The 19,732-nt window shown below is 53.3% G+C and overlaps 1 protein-coding gene across 1 annotated transcript in view; it reads right to left on the bottom strand.

Annotated features, from left to right (window-relative positions):
- The window catches only part of FA2H (fatty acid 2-hydroxylase), a 51,664-nt gene that overhangs the window by 13,644 nt on the left and 18,288 nt on the right, over window positions 1–19,732 (bottom strand). Inside the window, exon 2 of the mRNA XM_079907609.1 lies at window positions 8,359–8,451. Coding sequence (XP_079763735.1) covers window positions 8,359–8,451 — 93 coding nt within the window. The remainder of the gene's footprint in view (window positions 1–8,358; window positions 8,452–19,732) is intronic.

Genomic DNA, 19,732 nt, shown 5'->3' with positions numbered 1-19,732 from the left:
AGTACTCAGCAAGGTGAGACATGCCAGGCAAGAAAATTTAATGGTGATGCAGGCAGGCTGAGGTTGGGAGGCAGAATGATTGGTACAAATGCCCGGGTCTAGGGTAGGAGAGGAGGGCTTTGCCACAGAACCTAGGATTTGGGTTGAGCTCATACAATATGGAATACTTGGGAAGGGGGAGAAGGGAAAGGAGGTGGGGAGGGAGTATGGGCATAGATGTGGAGTTGAGAATGATTGTGGCCCATTTGATTCCTTGACATTGGTCTGTGGGGCAGTAGAAAGAGATCTTCTGAGGGCTTTAGATGACAGGACACCCAGTATCAGGCCCAGGAGTTGTCACTTCATCTTCCAGGCTGGCTGTCTCCAAGGTAGGGATGTATGTGTACCCCAGGGATACTCACAGGCTGATCCCCAGAGGTGAGGAGAAAATATTAGAGACTCTTTTTGATATATTTCTTTCATATATAAACCATATTTGAATGTTTTCTAATGTACATAATACAAGAGTACATTAGCTCGCACAAATAATTTGTAGATAATTTAAATGGACATATAATGGAGAATGTGCTCAAAACGTTTAGTTAATAGGGATGCAAGGTCAAAAAAGTTTGGAGGCTTCAGAAGCCCTTGAAGATTTTTGATGAGTCCGTGTATTGAAGATTAATCTAGACCAAAATCAGTAAAGAAAAATGACCTTGGAGTCAGGTGACCACCTTACAAGCCTGACTCTGCCTTTTATCAGCTGTGGGATCCTGGGCAAGTGCCTTTACCTCTCAGAGCCTCTCGGCTCTCTCGTCTGTAAAGCCGGGTGTGCCTGGACCCACCACCCACAATAGGAGAGAGGGCGCCACGTGCCCAGCGTCTGGTACTCAGTGGGTGTCAATGAACGTCCAATGCAGGGCATTCGGCGGCCACTGGGGGTGACAGGGACGTGGTGTCAGGAACTGAGGGCTAACAGTCACAGAGCACTGGTTATGTGCCAAGCATGTTTCTAAACACCTGACGTGAGTTAAGTCCTGTGATCCTCACTGTACCCATAACTAGGTGGGTACTTTTATTGTTGTCGTTTGCAGATGAGGAAATTGAAGGTGAGTAACATGCCCAAGGCTGCCCAGTGAAGACATTTTTGATGAATTGGCCCCTTTATTATTGGGAAATAGTCCCTGGTAATACTCCTTGTCCTGAAGTCCACTTTGTCTGATTTTAGCAAGGCTTCCTTATACTTGGTGGTTGCATGGTCTTTCTTTCCCCACCCTTTTTTAATTTCACCTTGCACACGCCTTTAAATTTAAAGTGCATCTCTTGCAGACAGTGTATAGTTGGGTCTTGCTTTTCGATCTAGTCAGACACTCTCTGCCTTTTAATTGGAGTATTCAGTCCATTTACATTTAATGTTGTCTTGCTATTTGCTTTCTGTTTGTCTCCTCTGTTCTTCCCTTCTTGACTTGTTTGTGTTGATCAAGAATTTAAAATATTCTATATTATCTGCTCTGTTGGCACTTCAGCTATGCGTTTTTGTATATTTCTTAGTTGCTGTTCAAAGGATGATAATATGCATCCATAGCTTATCACCATCTATCTCAAGCGAAAGCCCTGGTTTTTACATGTTCCACTTTTGCATGTTACACACGACACTTAATTCAGACTCAGCTACCTCAGACAAGAAATGTTTCCAGTTGTGGCACAGGTACGTGAACAGGCAGGCCTCTCTGTCAGCCAAGCAGTGGTTTGGGAAAATTTTTTCTGTTGATCCGTTTTGCCCTTATTTTGTAAAGCGAACAGAAAACAGCATGGGATTCATAAGCTTGATTCAGTTGAGACCCAGGAGGAAACGTCTAGGTCTAGCAGCAAGCAGGGATTCCAGCCTGAATCTAACACCCTGTTGCGAAGGGAACAGAACAGACGGACAGAGAATGTATGGACAAGCTGGAGTCAGATGGCCGGAGAGCTGCTTGTTTACAGGCATGATGGAAACAGAGCCAGCCTCTCCTCCCAGACACAAGCGTCTCTCATTTGATGGCCTGTTGCCCACTGGATCTTTGGACATGACTTGGGTTCCTCCCTGGCTAGACCAGTGGGCACTGGCCACTGTACAAAGGGCGGACTTGCTGTCTTGAGTTGGTCCCAAGGGTCCTCTGACTTGGCTGGCTGGCCTTGGAGGGCCTGGAACCTGGGCTCTGTGTCTAGCCCCCCGTGCATTTCTGCAAGGTAGCCCTCACTGGTGCCCAGGAAGGGCCACTTCACCCTGGGGGATGAAGGACCACGGCGGAGGAATCCCAAGAAGGCTCACTTTCCTGTCTGCAAACATCCCCCTCAGTCCTCAAAGGCTGACACCTGCACTCTCCCCGCTGGCAGTCCTGCTATGCCAGGGGCAGTAAAGCTACCCTTCCACATTAAGTGTAGAAATGCAGCTTGGCTGACTTCCTCCCCACTTTGAGAAGGAGGACACTGAGGCCAGGAGGGGTCAGGTGACTCTTCAGATAAGGCTGGTTGGTCCTGTAGTAGGAGCCTCCCTTCCCGCCTCCCCCAAGCTCGTAACATCCTCCACACAATCTCCCAGGAGCTGGGACATTCACCATGGGCTCCACCCTGATTCAGACAGTACATGCACACACAGGGTGTCCCTTCTCAATTCTCTTCCAGTCGTGCTCACTGATGAGAAAGTCTCAGGTGGGTGCTAATTCAACACCTCTCGCTTGCTGGTCATTTCCAACATGGCAACTGTCTGAGAAGGGGGGATGGCAAGAGATGATGGCTCGGATCCAATGAGGTAGGAAGGGACTCAGGATAAATTTCACTTCCTATTCTACCTGGCCGGGACCCCTTGGCCCCTTAACCCTCCCACATAAACGGCTCTCTTCCTCCAGAGCTGCCTGCTCCTGGCCCTCTCCCACCCCTACTTCCTAAGGCTCAGGGGAGACAGGGAAGGCGTCAGCAAAGGTCTGCGGACCTCGGAAGGAAGCTGGGTGGGGGAAGGAGGGGGGAACAGCCCACTGATCACGCCTCCAGTTCCCAGGCATCTGGGGGTTTCCGTTGCTACCCTCACGATAGCAAATCCTCCTTTTACAGCTGTGGAACCTAATGCTCAGAGAGGGCAAGTGATTCACTCAGGGTCACCCAGCTAAAGCCAGACTGCATGGATGAGGGTGAGGATATGTCCAGAAACTGCTCTTGAGTGCACTTGTTGAGGGTGGTGGTGGGGGGGGGGGGGCGGGCTCGAGTGAACTCAAAGACCCAGAGCAACAGGCCAAGTCCCAGGGAGCACACGTGTAAGTCGTGTAAGTCGGGGTGAGTTTGGCCCAAGCACCTGGTGTCCCATTCCCCTCCCCCATGCAGCTCTGTCCCTGCCCTAACGGGAGGTAGGGGGAGGGAGTCTCCCCGGGCTATGCCAGGAATGCAGCTGCAGCAGGGCCAGCGGGGGAAAAGGGCAGCCTGCTGCCCAGAGGGTGGGTGGAAGGGCGCTGCCAGGGTGGGGAGAGGGCCTCTTTTCTCGCCCCACCCGTTCTCCAGAGGTCTCTCCTCCTGGGCAGCACAGGGGCCAGGTGGCACATAACTCTTCCCAGGGGCAGCCCCAGCTCAGGAGTGGGAATCTGCTCATCCCCAGACAGGGCGAGGGGCAAACGTGGGGAGAGGGGGCAGCTGCTCTCTGTCAGCAGCTCCTCCCACCACCGCAGCTGTGAGCTGAGGCGATTGTTGAAAGAAATGTGTACCCAAACCCCAGAGCTCACAGCTCTAGGGCAGCTTTCTGGGCCAGGGAGGTGGGGGAGGGGCTTCCAACCAGCAGGAGCAGGGGCGGGGCGGGGGACGGTGCCCGGGAAGGACGAGAATTCCAGCCACTGTTTCTGCATCCTTGTAACAGGCCCCTGGGCTCAGACTTCAGGTCCAATATTCTTGGAAGCTGGAATTTTGGAAGTTGGGGCCTCTGATGAGCTCATTTGACAGATGAGGAGACTTAGGCTAGATGCTCAGCTACACATGCGGCACCTCTGCCGCCCAGCTCCGGAGCCCGAGGTCCTAACCACGAGGCCGGGAGGCCGCTCTCAGCCGGCTCAGGACCCCCACGGCAGTGGGTTCTCTGGCACAGAGTCTGTGAGGGGTCCAGCAGGGGTGTCTAGTGCCGCGGCTCTTGGTGGCCTTGCAGGGGTGAGTGCAGGCCTATTCCCTGAGGTCTAACTGGGGGCTCCCAGCTGGACAAGCTCAAGTCCACAGGGGCGTGTTCTGCCTCCCCTGCCCGTGTCCTATAACCTTCCCGTACCCAGAGGGGGTGGCCTCGTGCTCCCCGCTGCGGAGGTCCAGGGGGTGAGAGTGACAGGGAGCGGGGGGTCGAGTGGGCCGAGGCCCAGGAGAGAGGAAGGATGGCATGCTGTGCCCCGGGTGCCCAGCCCAAGGCCAGGCGGGGTGGTCTTTCACTGGCAGCTCACTTTCCGACACCCCACACAATACAGGGCAGGAATAATTTCCTCCTTCTTCTTGATGGAAAAACAGGCCGCAACTGCCTGTGGTCACCCAGTGGCACCTCCTGCCCCCCAGCCAGCCTGCCTGGTGTCTCCCCGAGGGGTATTTTTTGAGTATAGCTGAGCTCTTTAGAAGAGGGGCCCAGACCTCTGGGCAAGGGGACGAGCAGGGAGGAAACTTGAGAGGCTCTGGGCCAGGAGGACAATCCTGGGGACCCCCTGTGGATCCCTCTGCAGCCAGACCCTCCACACCCCTACTCTGGGGCGGGCCAAAGGGAGAAGGGAGGCTCAAGGGGGCCCCAGGTGACTGGGGGGCAGAGTCCTGGGAAGGAAGCCAGCACCCATGGTGTCGAGGTCGGCCCTGTCCCAGGGGCGGCTGCCCGAGGGGCGCTGGTTCCGATCCAGGTGTTACTTGCCCAGGTTCTCAGTGACTTATGTGAGGGTCGTGAAAGGGTAAAACTCACTGGGCAAAATCAACATCTTTGCCAGGCAGCCCCTGATGCCAAGGGGTGTGTGTGTGTGTGTGTGCGTGCGTGCGTGCGTGCGTGTGTGTGTGTGTGTGTGTAGGGGCAGGGAGGTTGGGGAGCTGCAGTTTGCTCTGTGACACCTGTTGGCGGCCTCCAGGAGCCTGATGGAAGCAGGATGCAGAGAGGAGGTGCCAAGTTTTGAAGACACCTCCCTGAGTACCTGCTCGGCCTCCTCCCTGCCTTCTGCCACCCCCCCGGCCTCCCAGTCACAGGCCGCAAGGTCTTATTCTTGGCCAGCCACCAGGGTGGAAGGGCTCCAGGACACATGGAGGGGGCAGGGCAGGGGGCTCAGCTGTGATCCCCTACGCTAACCAGCAGAGTGACTTTGACCTTGGGCTGAAGAACTTCCTCATTAGTTAAATCAGGATCATTATCACCTTGTGTTGTTGATAAAAGATAGTATCATTAAAGTGCTTAGCCTAAAGCTCTTATCCTGTGTTTGGCACTGGGTAAGAGCTCAATGAACGAAGAGTTAATCCAGTGTTAACTCCCGTTAACTGTCCCGTTAGCTGTCCAGGGGGATCTGCAAACCCCTCAAATCACACTAGTTCAATGTGGTTCCCAGGACCCTGGCCCCCTAATGGGAAGCCTGCCAAGGACACAGTGTAGGAACAAAAGAGGTCGTGGGACAAATGGAACCGGTGTGCCCAGAAGCCAGGAGCAGTGGGCGCTCTGTCTACCTCTACTGGGGTAGCTCCCGAGCTGGCTGGGTTCCAGAAAACAGGGAGAGACATGTAGGGCGTAGTGTGGGGTAAAGAGATACAACCTGGTTTCTTGTCCCACAAGGAAACTTGGGTCCTGCCCAAGAAGTGATGCAAGGTATGATTCAGAAATTGTTCCAATAAAATCCCATGCAGAGCTCGAGAGTCAGATGATACTGCACCTCTAAGCAGGACAGGGCCCCCCGGGCTTGCTTCCTGGCCTTTTCTCCTGTCTTTTCAGAACTCTCCGCCCTCCACTCTCTGCCCCAGCACCCCCATCCCAGTTTCCCTCCCTCTTTCCAGCATGGCTGACTCTGTCCCCCAGCTTCTAGGACCAGGGAGGCTGGGCCATGGTAACCAAGACTCCCTTCCTTAGCAGCACCTAGAGGGGCTTCCCGTGAATGCAAAACATGAAGGGTTACCTTTGGCAAGTCCACCCCAGGCCCAGGAACCCCAGCTGAGACAAAGCTGCTGCCTCTTGGCCTTTCTCTAGAGCTCCTCAAGGTCCAGACCCTGGCCTGGGTCAGAAACAGATGGGGGGGTCTCCCAGCCTCTCATCTCCCCGCAAAGGGGCTGGGACTGACCACGCGGTAGATGAATAAAAAAGGAGAAAAAAGCAAGGAAAGCACTGTCCGCTCTCCCTGGGAAGTGAGTTCCTCGAGCTGGGTCTTCTCAGGGCCTGGGGGAGGCATGAAGCTGACCCCCCATTGCTCCCAGTGGGTCTCCACACCGCCTCTTGGGCCAGCCCTTGCCCCTCTCTCTCAGCCCAGGGACAAAGGAAGAGGGAGAGGAGGAAGAGAGAGTGTGTGAGAGAGAGAGAATGACAGAGGCGGGGAAGGTGAGTCAGGTATGACCAGGATGTGCTGGAGAGGAGCCTGGGCAGGGCCCGGGGAGGAGGGGGAGGGGAGGTCTCTCTTCCCCTTGGGTAGGGTCAGGGTGGATGGTGGAACAGGCCTGGGGGACTTGATCCGTCTGCCTTGTGCCCAGGGCAGCCCAGGGAAACTGGGAGGACCCCTCCCCTGAGCAGTGATCTGCCAGTCCCCAGCCAGGCTCATGTGACAGTCCCCTCCCTTCTAGGATGATTCTTTCTTGCCTCCCCACCCCAGGCCTGCTCAGCCCTCTGTAGAGTATTTTCTTTCCAACCTTCAACCCCTAAACCAAGCCCACACATGCTGGCCCCAAGGACCCCTCTTCATGTGGTCCTTTCAGCACCGTCCACTGGCCGCTGAGCCCAGAGCTCGACATGCTGCAGCTCACTCTCTGGTCCTACCCTCATCCCCACACCTTCCTCGTCTCCCACCACAGCTCCTCCTTTTTCAAGTCGAGGTCCTGACTCCACCAGCTTCCAGGATCCTTGTCCCATTCAAGCTGGCTGTCTCCCCCTCCATCCTGCCCTCGTGCAGAACAAGCCCAGGTCCCCAAAGTTTCCAGAGAAGTCAGCCGTTTGTACTGAGACCCTCAACCTGTGCCCCTGGCCTGGGCAATGAGCAATAGTGGCTGAGTCCGGCGTCAAGGTCAGGAGACCAGGTCCAGTGAGCCCTCTGGGAACATACTGCGTGGCCTATGCAAGCCTTTCCCCTTGACGGCCTTCAATTTCCCTTTCAGTCACAGGCCTGCTTGAAGGGGATGGAGCACAGGACCACTTGTCCCGGCCTCTTTAGTGAAGCACCCGAAGGCGTCTTAGCCCTGGGCTGATGGGCTTCCCCAGAGGCAGAGGCGATTCCCACGTGACAGATGCCATCTCTGAGTTCCTAGGGTCAGGGCCTCAGGAGTCCTGGCAAAAGGGGCCCAGCAAACAATCAGTGGGGGCCTCCTCTGGTCACCTGTGTCCCTTGGGTGTGGTTCTCGCATCTTCCCATGTTGTAATAACATGTCTGGGGGGAGATCTGCCCTCCGCACCAGATTGTGAGCTCCCTGAAAGCAATGGCCTGTCCTGTTGGTCTCTTGTTCCCAGTGTCCAGCACAGGTTGGGGACATTTATAGACATACACACTTATGTCTATTACAGGAGGAAATGGCGACATGACATTGAGAAAGTCCTATGACCCAGGTTGGAGGGAAATGACACCCAGGTCTGGTTCTCTCCAGAACCCCCAGGCAATGCTACCCCTCCCTCCTCTTGACTCCACTGCCACCTGTGACTACCCAGCTCCTCTAGCACTTCCCTAGCCAGAAAATGGGTGTGCCTAATCACAGCAAGATGCTGGTCTCCCAGCACCAAGAGAGGTCTGTCATCAGGCTCCGCAGCCACATGCTACAGAAGGCTGCAGCCCTTTCCCTGCCGGCCTCCGCAGGCTCCCGGGCCGGCCACTCCTGCGAGTGGTCGCCGGCACCTGGGGCAGCTCTGCCTTGTGCGCTGGCCAAGCTGGGCGCGTCTAGGCCTCCTGACCCTGTCATCGTGCCCTTCTCAGCTGCAGGGGTCCCTGTGGGCGACCTCCCTCTGGGGTCCTTGGAGCCTGGTTCTGCACAGATCTCGTGTGTCATTTCCCCAGACCCACCATAACCTCAGTCCAGGTTTGCTGCCCCAGGTCGTGCTTGTGAGCTGTGGGCACCTGCTCCTCGGTTCTCATCTTCCCTGGGCAAACGTCATGAATAACCATAGCCTGTGGCTCCACGCACCCTGTCCTCGGCCCTGGGAGCCCCGACCATCACCCCACCCAGTCTTGTGCCCACTACCTTGTCCCAGTCCACTGCTTTGAGCTTCGGCTCCATCGCAGGGTCTGTCTTCTGAGTGCTTGCAGAGGTCACAGCCCCATTCTCCACAGAACCCTGGGGAGAGGAGACACAAGGGGATTACCCACAGTGGGCGAAGGAAGAGAACCCCCAACTGCCCCACGATGAGGCAGTCAGGAGTGGTGGGAGCACCATGGCAGGGCAGGGTGGGCGGAAATCAAGGGCACCAAGTGCACTTGAAAAAGGGTAGACACTGATGTGGGTGGTCTTATTCTCTGCTCTTTTCTTCTCTCTGAAAGAGAAAATAATACCCATAAAAACAAGAGGCAAAAGATCTGGGGGAGGATAGAAGCTGGCAGGGAGACTGGAGGGAAATGAGAGCAGTGAGTGGGAATGCCCTGGCCCAGGAGATCCCTGCCAGCCTTTCCTCAGGCCCCTGACAGGTGTCAGGTAAAGAGTCACAGGGTGGCACCCAGGGGACCTGGCAGGCTCACTGGGTCACGCCCAATGACTACATCACCTGCCTCTCTTCCTGGTAATTCTACAGAGCTCGTGGGCCACAGGCTGGGCAGCTAGGTCCACACGCCCACAAGAAAGAAAGGCAGCAGAGCGTGAGGGAGCCGTCCCTCCAGGAACTCCCAGGTGTGGGTCAGCGGCCACACGTGGGGCGGGACTGGCAGAGGAGAACCCAGATGGGCTCAAGGTCAAATGGACGGAGCAAAGAGGCAAAGGCAGAAGGAAATGGAATGTACTGGGAAAATCACATGGCTCCAGCTGGCCCTGACGTCATGTGGGGCGAGGCCAGAGAGGGCAGGCCGGCACGTAGGTAAAATGCAGGCTTCCCTCCAGGAAGGTGGGGAGAGCGCTTACCAATGGTGGGGGGTGTCCTCTGCGTCCCTGTGACTAAAGGAAGCTGTGGTGGCCATGGAGAAGGGGCCCTTGGAACCTGGATATTGGCAAGAACCCAAGAAGAGTGTTTGAGCAGCCAGTTGGGGTTTCTGTTGCTACGATTCTTACATTTTTTGCTTCCAAATGAATGAAGAGAACTTGATGGTGACAGTGACGCTGTCAGTTTCTGGGAAAACCCATATGTAACCCAAGTAAAAGCGGGCTTTCATGGTCCTGTCTTGGTCTGGGTATCTCAGTATTTTTAGTCTTTGTCACCATGCTAATACCTGAATTCTTCTCAAAAGCATCTCTGATGACCTCTTGAGGATGGAGTGGATTTTATAGTATTTCATACAAGGAAACTCCCTAAGTATCAAAAATAAATGTCATATAAGAATCTTGTCCCTTCTAATTCTGTTCTACCCTTAAAATACCTCCGAGCGCCTCCAATCATGGACCTATTGGTTCTCCCTCCCTCCTGGGTAGTTCTTTTCTCCCGTTCACCCCAAGTCCTTTCTTAAGTAGGGTGATCTAATCCTTCTCTGCACCTCCAACCCCTCTCATTCACTACAACTCCATGCATCTCTCTCCACACAAGGCTTGTCTTGGGGTCCACCCATCCCAAGCAGGGAAGGGGTTATCACTCAAATTAGCATTTGATGTTTTTGTCTGCGCTACACTTTTCAGACATCCCTGAGTGGCAGACACAGACCTGTTTGGGGCACGTGCATCTAAACAACAACTGGAAGCAGAAGAAATGGTCATCACTTTTCAGCACTGGGCACAGAGCCCTCATCTATCCAGCCTGTGCTTCTGGTCACTTAAGGCTGGGCTGTTTTCTGAGAGCTCGAGTCCTTAGGAAAGTCTCCTTTCTGCTCAGCTGGCTGCCTCAGTTTCCAGGGACCACTCCTGGCTCTTCCCCTCCAGGACTGTACAGGTTCTTCTTCGCCTGGCAGCTTCTACATACATAAGGACCACTGCCATCTGCTTTTCCACAAGACCCTCTCAGGACATAACAGGGTCTCTAAGCATAATGATTGGTTCCGGCTCCTCTTCCAAGGTGGGTGTGATGGGACCAGGCCAGAACCCAGCAGGGCTCATGCCTCCCCCACGTGGAACATCCTATTTCAGGCCATGGGAACTGAGCTCCCATTAGCACTTTGACCTCCATCTTATGCGGCTCATTCACTTAGCTTATAGCCACCTGAAGCTTTTTTCATGGACTGCTGCTGCTGGCGTGGTGTGGAGAGCTTGTGTGGCCCAGGAGGCGAGCTGGACCTGCAGACCCACTGTGATGAAGGCTGGGATGCCCGGAGTAGTGATGGACAGGAGGGCAGAAGGCGGTGGAAACCAAAGAAACCCTAAGAAATGGGATCATCGAGGGGAGTTTGCGGGGACAGAAGCCCTGGTTCCACATCCGCCTCCTCTTCAGGGGCTGGTGGTCTCAGTGAAGTATCACCATGGTCCCCTGCCTCTTCCCTTAATTCCTCCCTCCTACAAGGATCTGATCCACACCCACTGCTGTCACCCACTCATCCACAGACATAGGTGTTTGAACATCTGCAACGTGCCAATCACACATCAGCTCAGAAGACTCCGCAACGTCTCTCTAACACTGGTCCTGCTCCTTGCTCCGGGAGTACGTTTCCAACAGCTGACATTATAGTCTGACCCTCTGACCACTTTCCTAGGAGGGAACACGCTATCCTCCTCTGTAGGTCGGCTTATCCTTGACTTCCTTGTATTTAACGTCTTTCCCCTGTATTTCCAAGCTCTTCTCCTGTCACGCCTTTGAATTAAGCCTAATTTTTCCCTCTCACTGGTAGGGACGACTTGCCATTTTCTCAACATGCCTCGCGTTTTTCTCCTCATATGTCATCCTATCTAGCATGATGACAACGGTTAATATTCATGAAGGCCTACCATGTGCCCAGCCCTTTCATCTGCATAACAACCATATGAAGCAGCATGATTATTATTCCCACTTGACGGATGGGAGGGCCAAGGCATGAAGGAGCCCCACAGCTAATGAGGGGTAGAGCCGCAGTTGGGCTCCAGAATATTCTCTTGACAACCATGTACTTCTTCCCTAACCATTCTAGCCAGAAATGAGCTCTTCATTTTCCAACTTAAAAATAAGTCACACTTTCCATGTGTCCCACTGCCTCAGTTGGTATTTACAATTTCCTTCCTCTTATTGTTTTTGCATGTTCCGGCCATGATCTTGTTTGTCCAATGGTGGACGAACAATAGATTCTAACAGGCCAGGAAACTACTGTTTCCTCTCTTCAAGTTACCTAGGGTGGGCTCTTGAAAATATTACATCTCCACTCATACTTCTCAAGTGGATCATGTTTCAGTGTTCGCTCTTTGCAACATAGCCACGATCCCCTGACACTCCAGACCCCTGAGATGTGGCAGGAACCTCAGGGGATCCTGACTGTGTTATTCAGGGTGGAGCCCTGAAACTCTGCCAGGCTCATGCTCCTTGGAAATATATAAAGAATGGGGGGTGAGCACATCTGCTTGGAAGAGAGAGGTCGCCCAGGACACTGAACACACCATCTTAGAATGCCACCTGGGCTGCGTGGGGTGGTGCCCAGACACAAGGGTCAAAGTCCAATAATCTGGGCCATATATTCTCAGTGCCCTTTGGCCAAGGGTAGTCCACAAGATAGGCATGAGCAGAACTGAAAGTACATTAGTCTGACATGAAATTACCAGCATCTTATTTTGCCAAATAAAGATATTAAAAAAGGGGCTTCCTTGGTGGCGCAGTGGTTGGGAATCTGCCTGCCAATGCAGTGGACACAGGTTTGAGCACTGGTCTGGGGAGATCCCACGTGCCGCGGAGCAACTAAACCCGTGCGCCACAACTACCGAGCCTGTGCTCTAGAGCCCGTGAGCCACAACTACTGAGCCCATGCGCCACAACTGCTGAAGCCCGCGTGCCTGTAGCCCGTGCTCTGCAACTGCAATAAGAGAAGCCACCGCAATGAGAAGCCCACGCACCGCAATGAAGGGTAGCCCCCGCTCGCCTCAACTAGAGAAAGCCCGTGCGCAGCAACAAAGACCCAATGCAGCCAAAAAAAAAAGAGTAAATAAAATAAATACATGAAAAACATATATTAAAAAATATTTTTAAAATTAGCAGCAGCATTTCATAAATGAAAGAAATAGGTAGGAAACACATGCTTGCAGAATAAAAGGCAGTTCTTCCCAAGGAAGGGCATTTGGCAAATTTACAGGGGGATTAAAAAAAAAAAAAAAGGTTCCATTTAAAAATATTTATTAATGCAGAAGAAATTACAACCTAAAATTTTGTTTTGTGAGAATTAATTGTACATCATTGTTTTCTTGGTTCATGGTGGCCGGTGTGGGTCTCTAGTCTCTGTGTAACAGGAAGTAGGTCAAATGCTCTCTTTGTTCCAGTTCCAAGGTTTCTTAACAAATTACTAAAAATCCAGTTTCACAGAGAGATGTTGGCTGAAAATGAAAACAGAACTTTCAAGGGTTTTTTGTTGTTGTTGTTGTCGTTCAGCTGGAAATATTCCGGGTGGAATGAGGGAAATGGAGGGAGGATCCTCGTGGCTCTCTGACTCTTTCCTGAGAGCCAGGAGGAAGGGGAGCAGCTCCTGCCCAGCATCGGGCTCACCAGCTTGCTTCCCCAGCCCTGAGCAGTCAGGGACTCTCCCAAGATGCTGCCCTTGAATCCTGTACCAGCTCCTGTCTGAAGGCTGGCACGGGTCGTGCGCTGCCATGGAGGGTGGGGAAAGGAGAGGAAGACGGATGGGGCTGTTTCCTCCTGTCCTCCTGCAACCCCAGCTAATCACAACTTGAGGGTCCTGGAACCACCAGGCAGTCATGTCGTGGGTGACAGGCTTTTGGCCAATAGATCGCAGACTGACAATAGAACCAAGGTGCTTTCTGGGTGGCCTCATCGGGACCACAGCCCTCCATGGCAGGAGCCCAGGTTTATTAACCACAAGATTGTACACAGCTCCAATACGGGAGGAGATTTCAAGGAGAACCGGAGCAAGCAGCACATGGGCGCTGCCAGGAGCAGAAATGCCCTCAGGTACAAGGAAGTGTCCTCTAGTGCGTCTTTTATTGACTCTTTTTCTAGGGTCTAGTTGTGAGTTTTCAAAAGGTCTCCCATTCCCACTCGGGGGCTGCTCCCATCCGAACCAGGGCAGAGGGCGGGTGTTCCAGGAAGCGAGTCCTGCTGGGAGCCGCCACACCACACACACTGATCTGAGCCATGGTTTCCAGACTTCCCTGCCTCGTGTTTATTTTATGGTTGAGCCAGGCTCACGCTTGAATTCCATGGGCAAACACCATCTATGAATCAGAAGTATGTAAAGGTCATTCCTAGGGACTAGGGTACAACTCAGACTCTAAAAGACTTTTTAAAAAAAGTTTCTTGGAAACTTCCACAATGCATTATTTAAAAGACTCTCCTGATCCTGGAAGCAAGCCTGAAAACCAAAAACCTTTGAAAACCAAAAAGCAGCGGCAAGTGAAGAATACATGTGCTCTTTTCCAGGTTTTGGAAATTGTTCTGGGTCCTGCCTTCAGATTGCATTAGCTACAGACTTTGGGGAAGGGAAGTGAGTAATTCTGTAGTCAGACTCACAATGGCTTTCACAAGAATAATCAGCCCAAGTGTTGATGGATGTGGCTTGACATGCGGTGTCCAACCCACCTGTGTCAGATGACAGCTTTCCTAGAGGGTCTACCCGAGGGACACAAGATTGTCCCAGGGGAGCAAGGATGGAGCTGAAGACCCACCCCTCCTCTTGAGCCCTGCCGACCTTTCCATCCTGGGAAGGCAGGCAGGAGACCTGGCTAGAAGCACATTTATGGTCAGGCCCCAAGGCTGTTTGGGAGAAGCTGGTGAGCCTAGCAAAGTATCGATAGTTCAGGGGCTGAAAGCATCTTGCTTTCCTATGCATTTCCCTGTGATTGCCTCCCAAGCCAGAATGCAAGCTCCATGAGGGTAGAGACCCTGATGCTTTGCTCACTGCTCTGCTCCTGGCAGCTGGCACGGGGTCAGCACCTGAATACGTGCTGAATGGTATATTTGAGTAGATGGTGGCCTGTTTAGGGTCTGGGGGCCCAGGCAGGCAGGATGCCTACTTGAGGGGAGAAGGTCAATGTGCCCTGCTAAGGAGACTAGGTAGGCGGGCACTGCCCACCCTGAGCTGGGAACCACTGGACATGCTGGGCAATATGGGGCAGGAGGTGAGGAGGGCGTTTTGATCTCCTTAGATCCTCCCAGCCACAGTCCAAGGCTGCAGGGAAAGAAGCCCATGAAACAGCAGCACCAGCCCTATTTTCTCCCACTACAGTGCCAGTTCCCGGCTGCTAATGAATCATGATGTCCTCTCAGGTCAGCCCAAGCCACTGCTCTTGTCTCATGGAGATGGTCCTGCTGACACCACCGCCCCCTCTCCTGGGCTCCCTCGGCCGCCGCCTCCTCTCTCACACTGAGTTCAATGCCCTCGGACCCGAACTCACAGAGGACCCAGGAGTTGTCCCCTGCCAGCTTGCTGAGCTTCCAGCCAGTTCCCCCAACATGCCTGTCTCTCAGGGAGGCAGCCCTCGGGGGAAGAATCCGGGTCTGACCATCTATTCCAGACCCTGCAGATTCAGCTTTAATGAAGAGACAAAGTTCTAGACCAGCCTCCCTCATCAACTTGCTTTGTGACCTGAGGATCTTCCTCTTGGAACAAGAAGTGCTTCTCTCTGGCAAAGGCACCCCGAGTTCTTGCTCTGTCCTCAGAAGGTGGGCAGGTGCCTTCAATGAATGAAGCAGGCAGAGTGTGGTTCATAATACAGGCTCATTTCGTTTGCGGACTAAACACATAGGAATATTCTTTTTTTTTTTTTTTAATTAACTTTAAAAAAAAATTATTTATTTATTTTTGGCTGTGTTGGGTCTTCGTTGCTGCGCATGGGCTTTCTCTAGTTGTGGTGAGAGGGAGCTACTCTCTGTTGCGGTGCGCGGGCTTCTCATTGTGGTGGCTTCTCTTGTTGCGGAGCACAGGCTCTAGGTGCACAAGCTTCAGGAGTTGTGGTTCACAGGCTCAGTAGTTGTGGCTCACGGGCTTAGTTGCTCTGCGGCATGTGGGATCTTCCCGGACCAAGGATTGAACCCGTGTCCCCTGCATTGGCAGGTGGAGTCTTAACCACTGAGCCACCAGGGAAGTCTCTGCGAACTTTTTTTTTTTAATTTTATTTTTATTTATTTATTTTTGGCTAAATACATAGGAATATTCTTTACTTCCATGAGGAAAGATGCTCACTCTCCTTTTTCTTAAAACACGAGGCACCAAGAAACAAAAGACAAGCAAAAACATGAGGAGCCCTTTTGCTACAGACAGCAGTACAGAGAAAAAAAGAAATGCAACACGTGCAGTAACCTGTGGTCATTGTCGTGGGGTCTTGGCATGGGGGAGGCTGTGGGGAATGGAGGGGACTGCAGCAAACTGGAGGGGGTCACACCCCGTTGAAAGGGGGCAGCCCCGACTGAGGTTCAGGTCAGGTGAGGATGGGGCCCAGTGTTGTCAGACCTTCCGACTTCTAAGAAAAACTGGAAAACTAGATTTCTCTGTGAAATCTCCAGATTTCAAAATCTGACGCATGTTTAAAACAAACACACGATGTGGGCCAAACACAGCCTGAATACAAACACAGCCCTTAGCCCGCCACTTTGAAAAGCCTGGGTGAGCTGCAGCCCTCCTGCCCCCGGGACAGCCTCAGAGAAGGATGGGCGTGGATGGGCAAGAGCAAGGGTTTTGTCCTCCTGTTCCCACAACAGGGAATCCACGGGGAGCCCACGTGCACCCACCCAGCTGTACCAATGCCCTGAGTGGGTTGGTGACAGGTGGGCAGCACTGAGAGGACCAGAGCCCCAGCAAGGCTCAACGAAGGGCAACCCGGGCCTCTTTCTCCCTCTAGGCTAGCCGAGAGGAGGCAGGGTGTCTGGAAGCAGAAGTGGATGGTGGATGCGGACTTTTACTGGCGCTCTCCCCCCTCATGGTGTCTGGAAGGGAGACAAATCCGTGAGGGTGAGGGAATCGCAGCAGAGACGCAGCTGTGCACCAAGGATGTTCCCTCCAGGGAGGGCTGATTCGATCCTCCGCATGCCCACCCCACCTCTAAATTCCTATGTTGATGTCCTAACCCCAAGTCCATCAGAACATGACCTTATTTGGAACTAGGGTCACTGCAGGTGTGATTAGTTAAAGTGAAGTGATTAGGGTGGGCCCTAATCCAATGTGGCTGGTGCCCCTATAAAGAGGTGAAATTTGGAAACAGACACACACACTGAGAACACCATGTGAAGAGGCAGAGATCAGGGTGAAGCATCTGCAAGGGCCAAACCGCCAGAGATTACCAACAAAGTACCAGGAGCTAGGGAGAGGCCTGGGACAGAGTCTCTCCCACAGCCCTCGCTAGGAACCAAGCCTGCCACACCTTGGTCTCCTTCAGAACACCTAGCCTTCAGAACTGGGACACGTAAATTTCTGTTGCCCAAGCCACCCAGGGTGTGGGACTTGGTTATGTCAGCAATAGCAAATGAATCCAAGCTGAACTAGTTTCTCCTGGGTTTGCCTCAGGGCCACAGAAGGAGAAGGAATCCAACCAGGAATGAGAACAAATGATGGAGGCGTCCAAGGAGATGTGGAGACAAGATCTGAGGAGGTGGCAGAAACCAGGGTCTTGCAATCAGCACAGCCTTCCTGCCAGGCCCTTGGTGGCAGCCCACACAGACGGCGCTGGGAGGGGTAGGCATTCGAGTACAGCAAGTCCCCTACATACAAACCTTCAAGTTGCGAACTTTCAAAGATGCAAACGTGTGTTCCGTCAACGTTAGGCGTGAGTGAAATTGCAGCTTGCCCTCCATCTCCTGTTGCTGGCGATCCTTCAGCTCTACCATCTCCCACCTCCTCTCCCTCCTCCAGTCAGTAACTCTTCTTGCCTGTTCCCTCGATGCCAGCCCCCGTATGCCAGCTGTTGTGCTGTACTACTGTACTTTTCAAGGGACTGTACTGTAAGATTAAAAATGTTGTCTTTATTTTTTGTGTTTGTTTTTTATGTATTATCTGTTTGAAAAGTATTATAAACCTATTACAGTAAATACTATATAGCCAATTGTGTTAGTTGGGTACCTACCTAACTTTGTTGGACTCATGAACAAATTGGACTTACGAACGTGCACTTGGAACGGAACTCGTTCGTATGTAGGTGATTTACTATACCTCCCTCCCCAGCCCACCGTTCCTCGTCAAGCAGCCAGGGGTGGCCTTGCTCCCCTTCTTCGGGGCCTGGGAAGTCACTCCCCAGCACCTGGAAGCACTGTGCTGGGGAGGCAGGCTGAACTGGGGTGGGGGGAGGTCCGGTGCACCGTGACCCCCTTTAGTGCAAACCTTGGCCTACTTGGTGGTCCCCACCCCCCACCCAGCCACGAGGCTTCTGGGACAGCTGCACCACCTCCACGGTGAGTGCCATTACCACCTGCACGTGTGGCCAACATCTCATCGGGATCAACACAATTCTCCCTGAGGACATGTTCCCTGGATGAGGGAAACGGAGGCAGAGAGGGACCAAGTCACTGATTCAAGGACTTGCAAACAGTTGCTGGGAGAGCCAGCCAGGAATCCACTTCCAGGGCTGTCCCCGCCGAGGTCCTTCCCGCGTCCTCTTTTATCCCCTCTGAGAGGACTCACTGGGATGTCCAAGCCCCTGCCCTGAGCCCCCAAGCCCCTCTCTAGTGCCCCAGACCGTCCCCAGAGAGGGTGTGCTTGGATGGTGCATGAGGGGGAGAGAAAAGAGAACAACAAAAAGCCTGCCCTCTGCATGGCAAACAAACAAGCCGACCGCAGAGGCAGTGAAAGGAGGCTGTGTGCAGCGGGGCGGGGGCTGCAGGAGGCGGGGGAGCCGGCATAAAGGAATGTTGTTTGGGAAAGCCAGGGCTGGGCACCAAGGGACAGACAGATGGCCTTTTATCCCATGGCCTGGGTTCGGCCTGAAAACCCTTCTTCTGAAATGAGAGGGTGCCCCAGGCCCTGTGTCCAGCTGCTCCCCTCCCACGGAGGCCCAGAGGCCCACGTGTCTCAGGATACCTGGGTTGCACATGGCCCAGGCAGGTCCCGGAAGGAGGAGGACCGTAACCGCGCCAAGAGGCTTCCTTGGGGAGAAGCCAGTGTTAACAAGCCCACCCCCGGGCCCCCCAGGGAGCAGCCTCCCTGGAGCTGGTTGTTTTCTGCAGCCAGAAACATGGGGCGAAAATGAAGGCGGCAGGACCTGCCTGCTTCTGTCTCCAGGAAGCTGCTGTGTGATGAGGTCCAAATCAGAAGCCAGGACCAGCCAGGTCCTGTGGCCTATCCACGCCTGAAAACAACTTAAAATAAACCCCTGACGTGCACAAAACCCAAACCAAAACACAATCCATGCCTAGCAAGTGACAAGCCACAGAACTCCCAAAGTACACCCACGTCCCACTCGCCCAGTCACTGCAAGGCAGCTAGCTCTGCCAGCCACTCTCCCTGTGTTCATGGTAGGAAGATGAAAGGAAAAGAGAAAATGAGCAGCAATAGGAAACCTGTACCTGAGGTGTGCCCCACACCTCTCTCTCAGAAGACGTGGAGATGTGGACAAGACATTCCCAGCCTCCTGGGTCCCTGATGTCAGTTTGCTGTGGACCCAGCATTGCTCTTACTCGTGAAATGAGCCCCCTTGGATGACATCACCAGCAACCTTGTCACCAGAAGCAGGAGCCAGCATAGGTGGGCATTCCAAGACATCAGAAAAGGGGGCCAGTGGATTGAAAATAGTAAATTACCACTCACAGCTCGCCCGAGCACCCCACAAGTTTTCAGGCTACTAACTGGATTCTCTACCAAGTCCTGCCATGGAACATCCGTATCCAGGCAGATCTCTTCTGCTCTAGCCTCTAACCTTAGACGAGGGCACCATTTCCAGGAAGTCACCAAGAGTCAAGTGGACACAGTTTTTTCCCAATGAAAGCCGAACTCGGGGATTTGGAACAGCCCGAGGGGAAAACTCCATCTGGGAGCCTGTGCTGGGGAGGTTGACCTGGGCATGGTCGGGGGGGACCAGGGGAGCTCTCTGAGGCTCACTTCCTTGGTCCTGCCTTACAAAACCCCGCCTCGCCTGCAGTGGTAGGATGGGTGGGACCAGAGCTTCACCTCCGATAAGCAGCATTAGCAACTGCAGCAAATGAGCTCCTCAAGGTTTAGCCTTTTGCAGATTCCACGGGACATTTCTAGACTGTGCTCTCTCAAGTCTTAGACCTCAAGGCACCTCGGGTGGGCTTACAGAATGTGCTATCCACAGGGAAGACACACTTAAGCCATCTAAAATATATTATCTCCTGACTGACCCAACTTCTATAAAACAACCAATGTCAGATGTAACACTCCGTCTGTAAGGATGAATCTCAAAATACTATTTTGCTGTT

The sequence above is a fragment of the Stenella coeruleoalba genome, assembly GCF_951394435.1.
Source record: "Stenella coeruleoalba genome assembly, chromosome: 20".
Lineage (NCBI taxonomy): Eukaryota > Metazoa > Chordata > Mammalia > Artiodactyla > Delphinidae > Stenella > Stenella coeruleoalba.
This window is presented reverse-complemented; position numbering and strand designations above follow the sequence as displayed.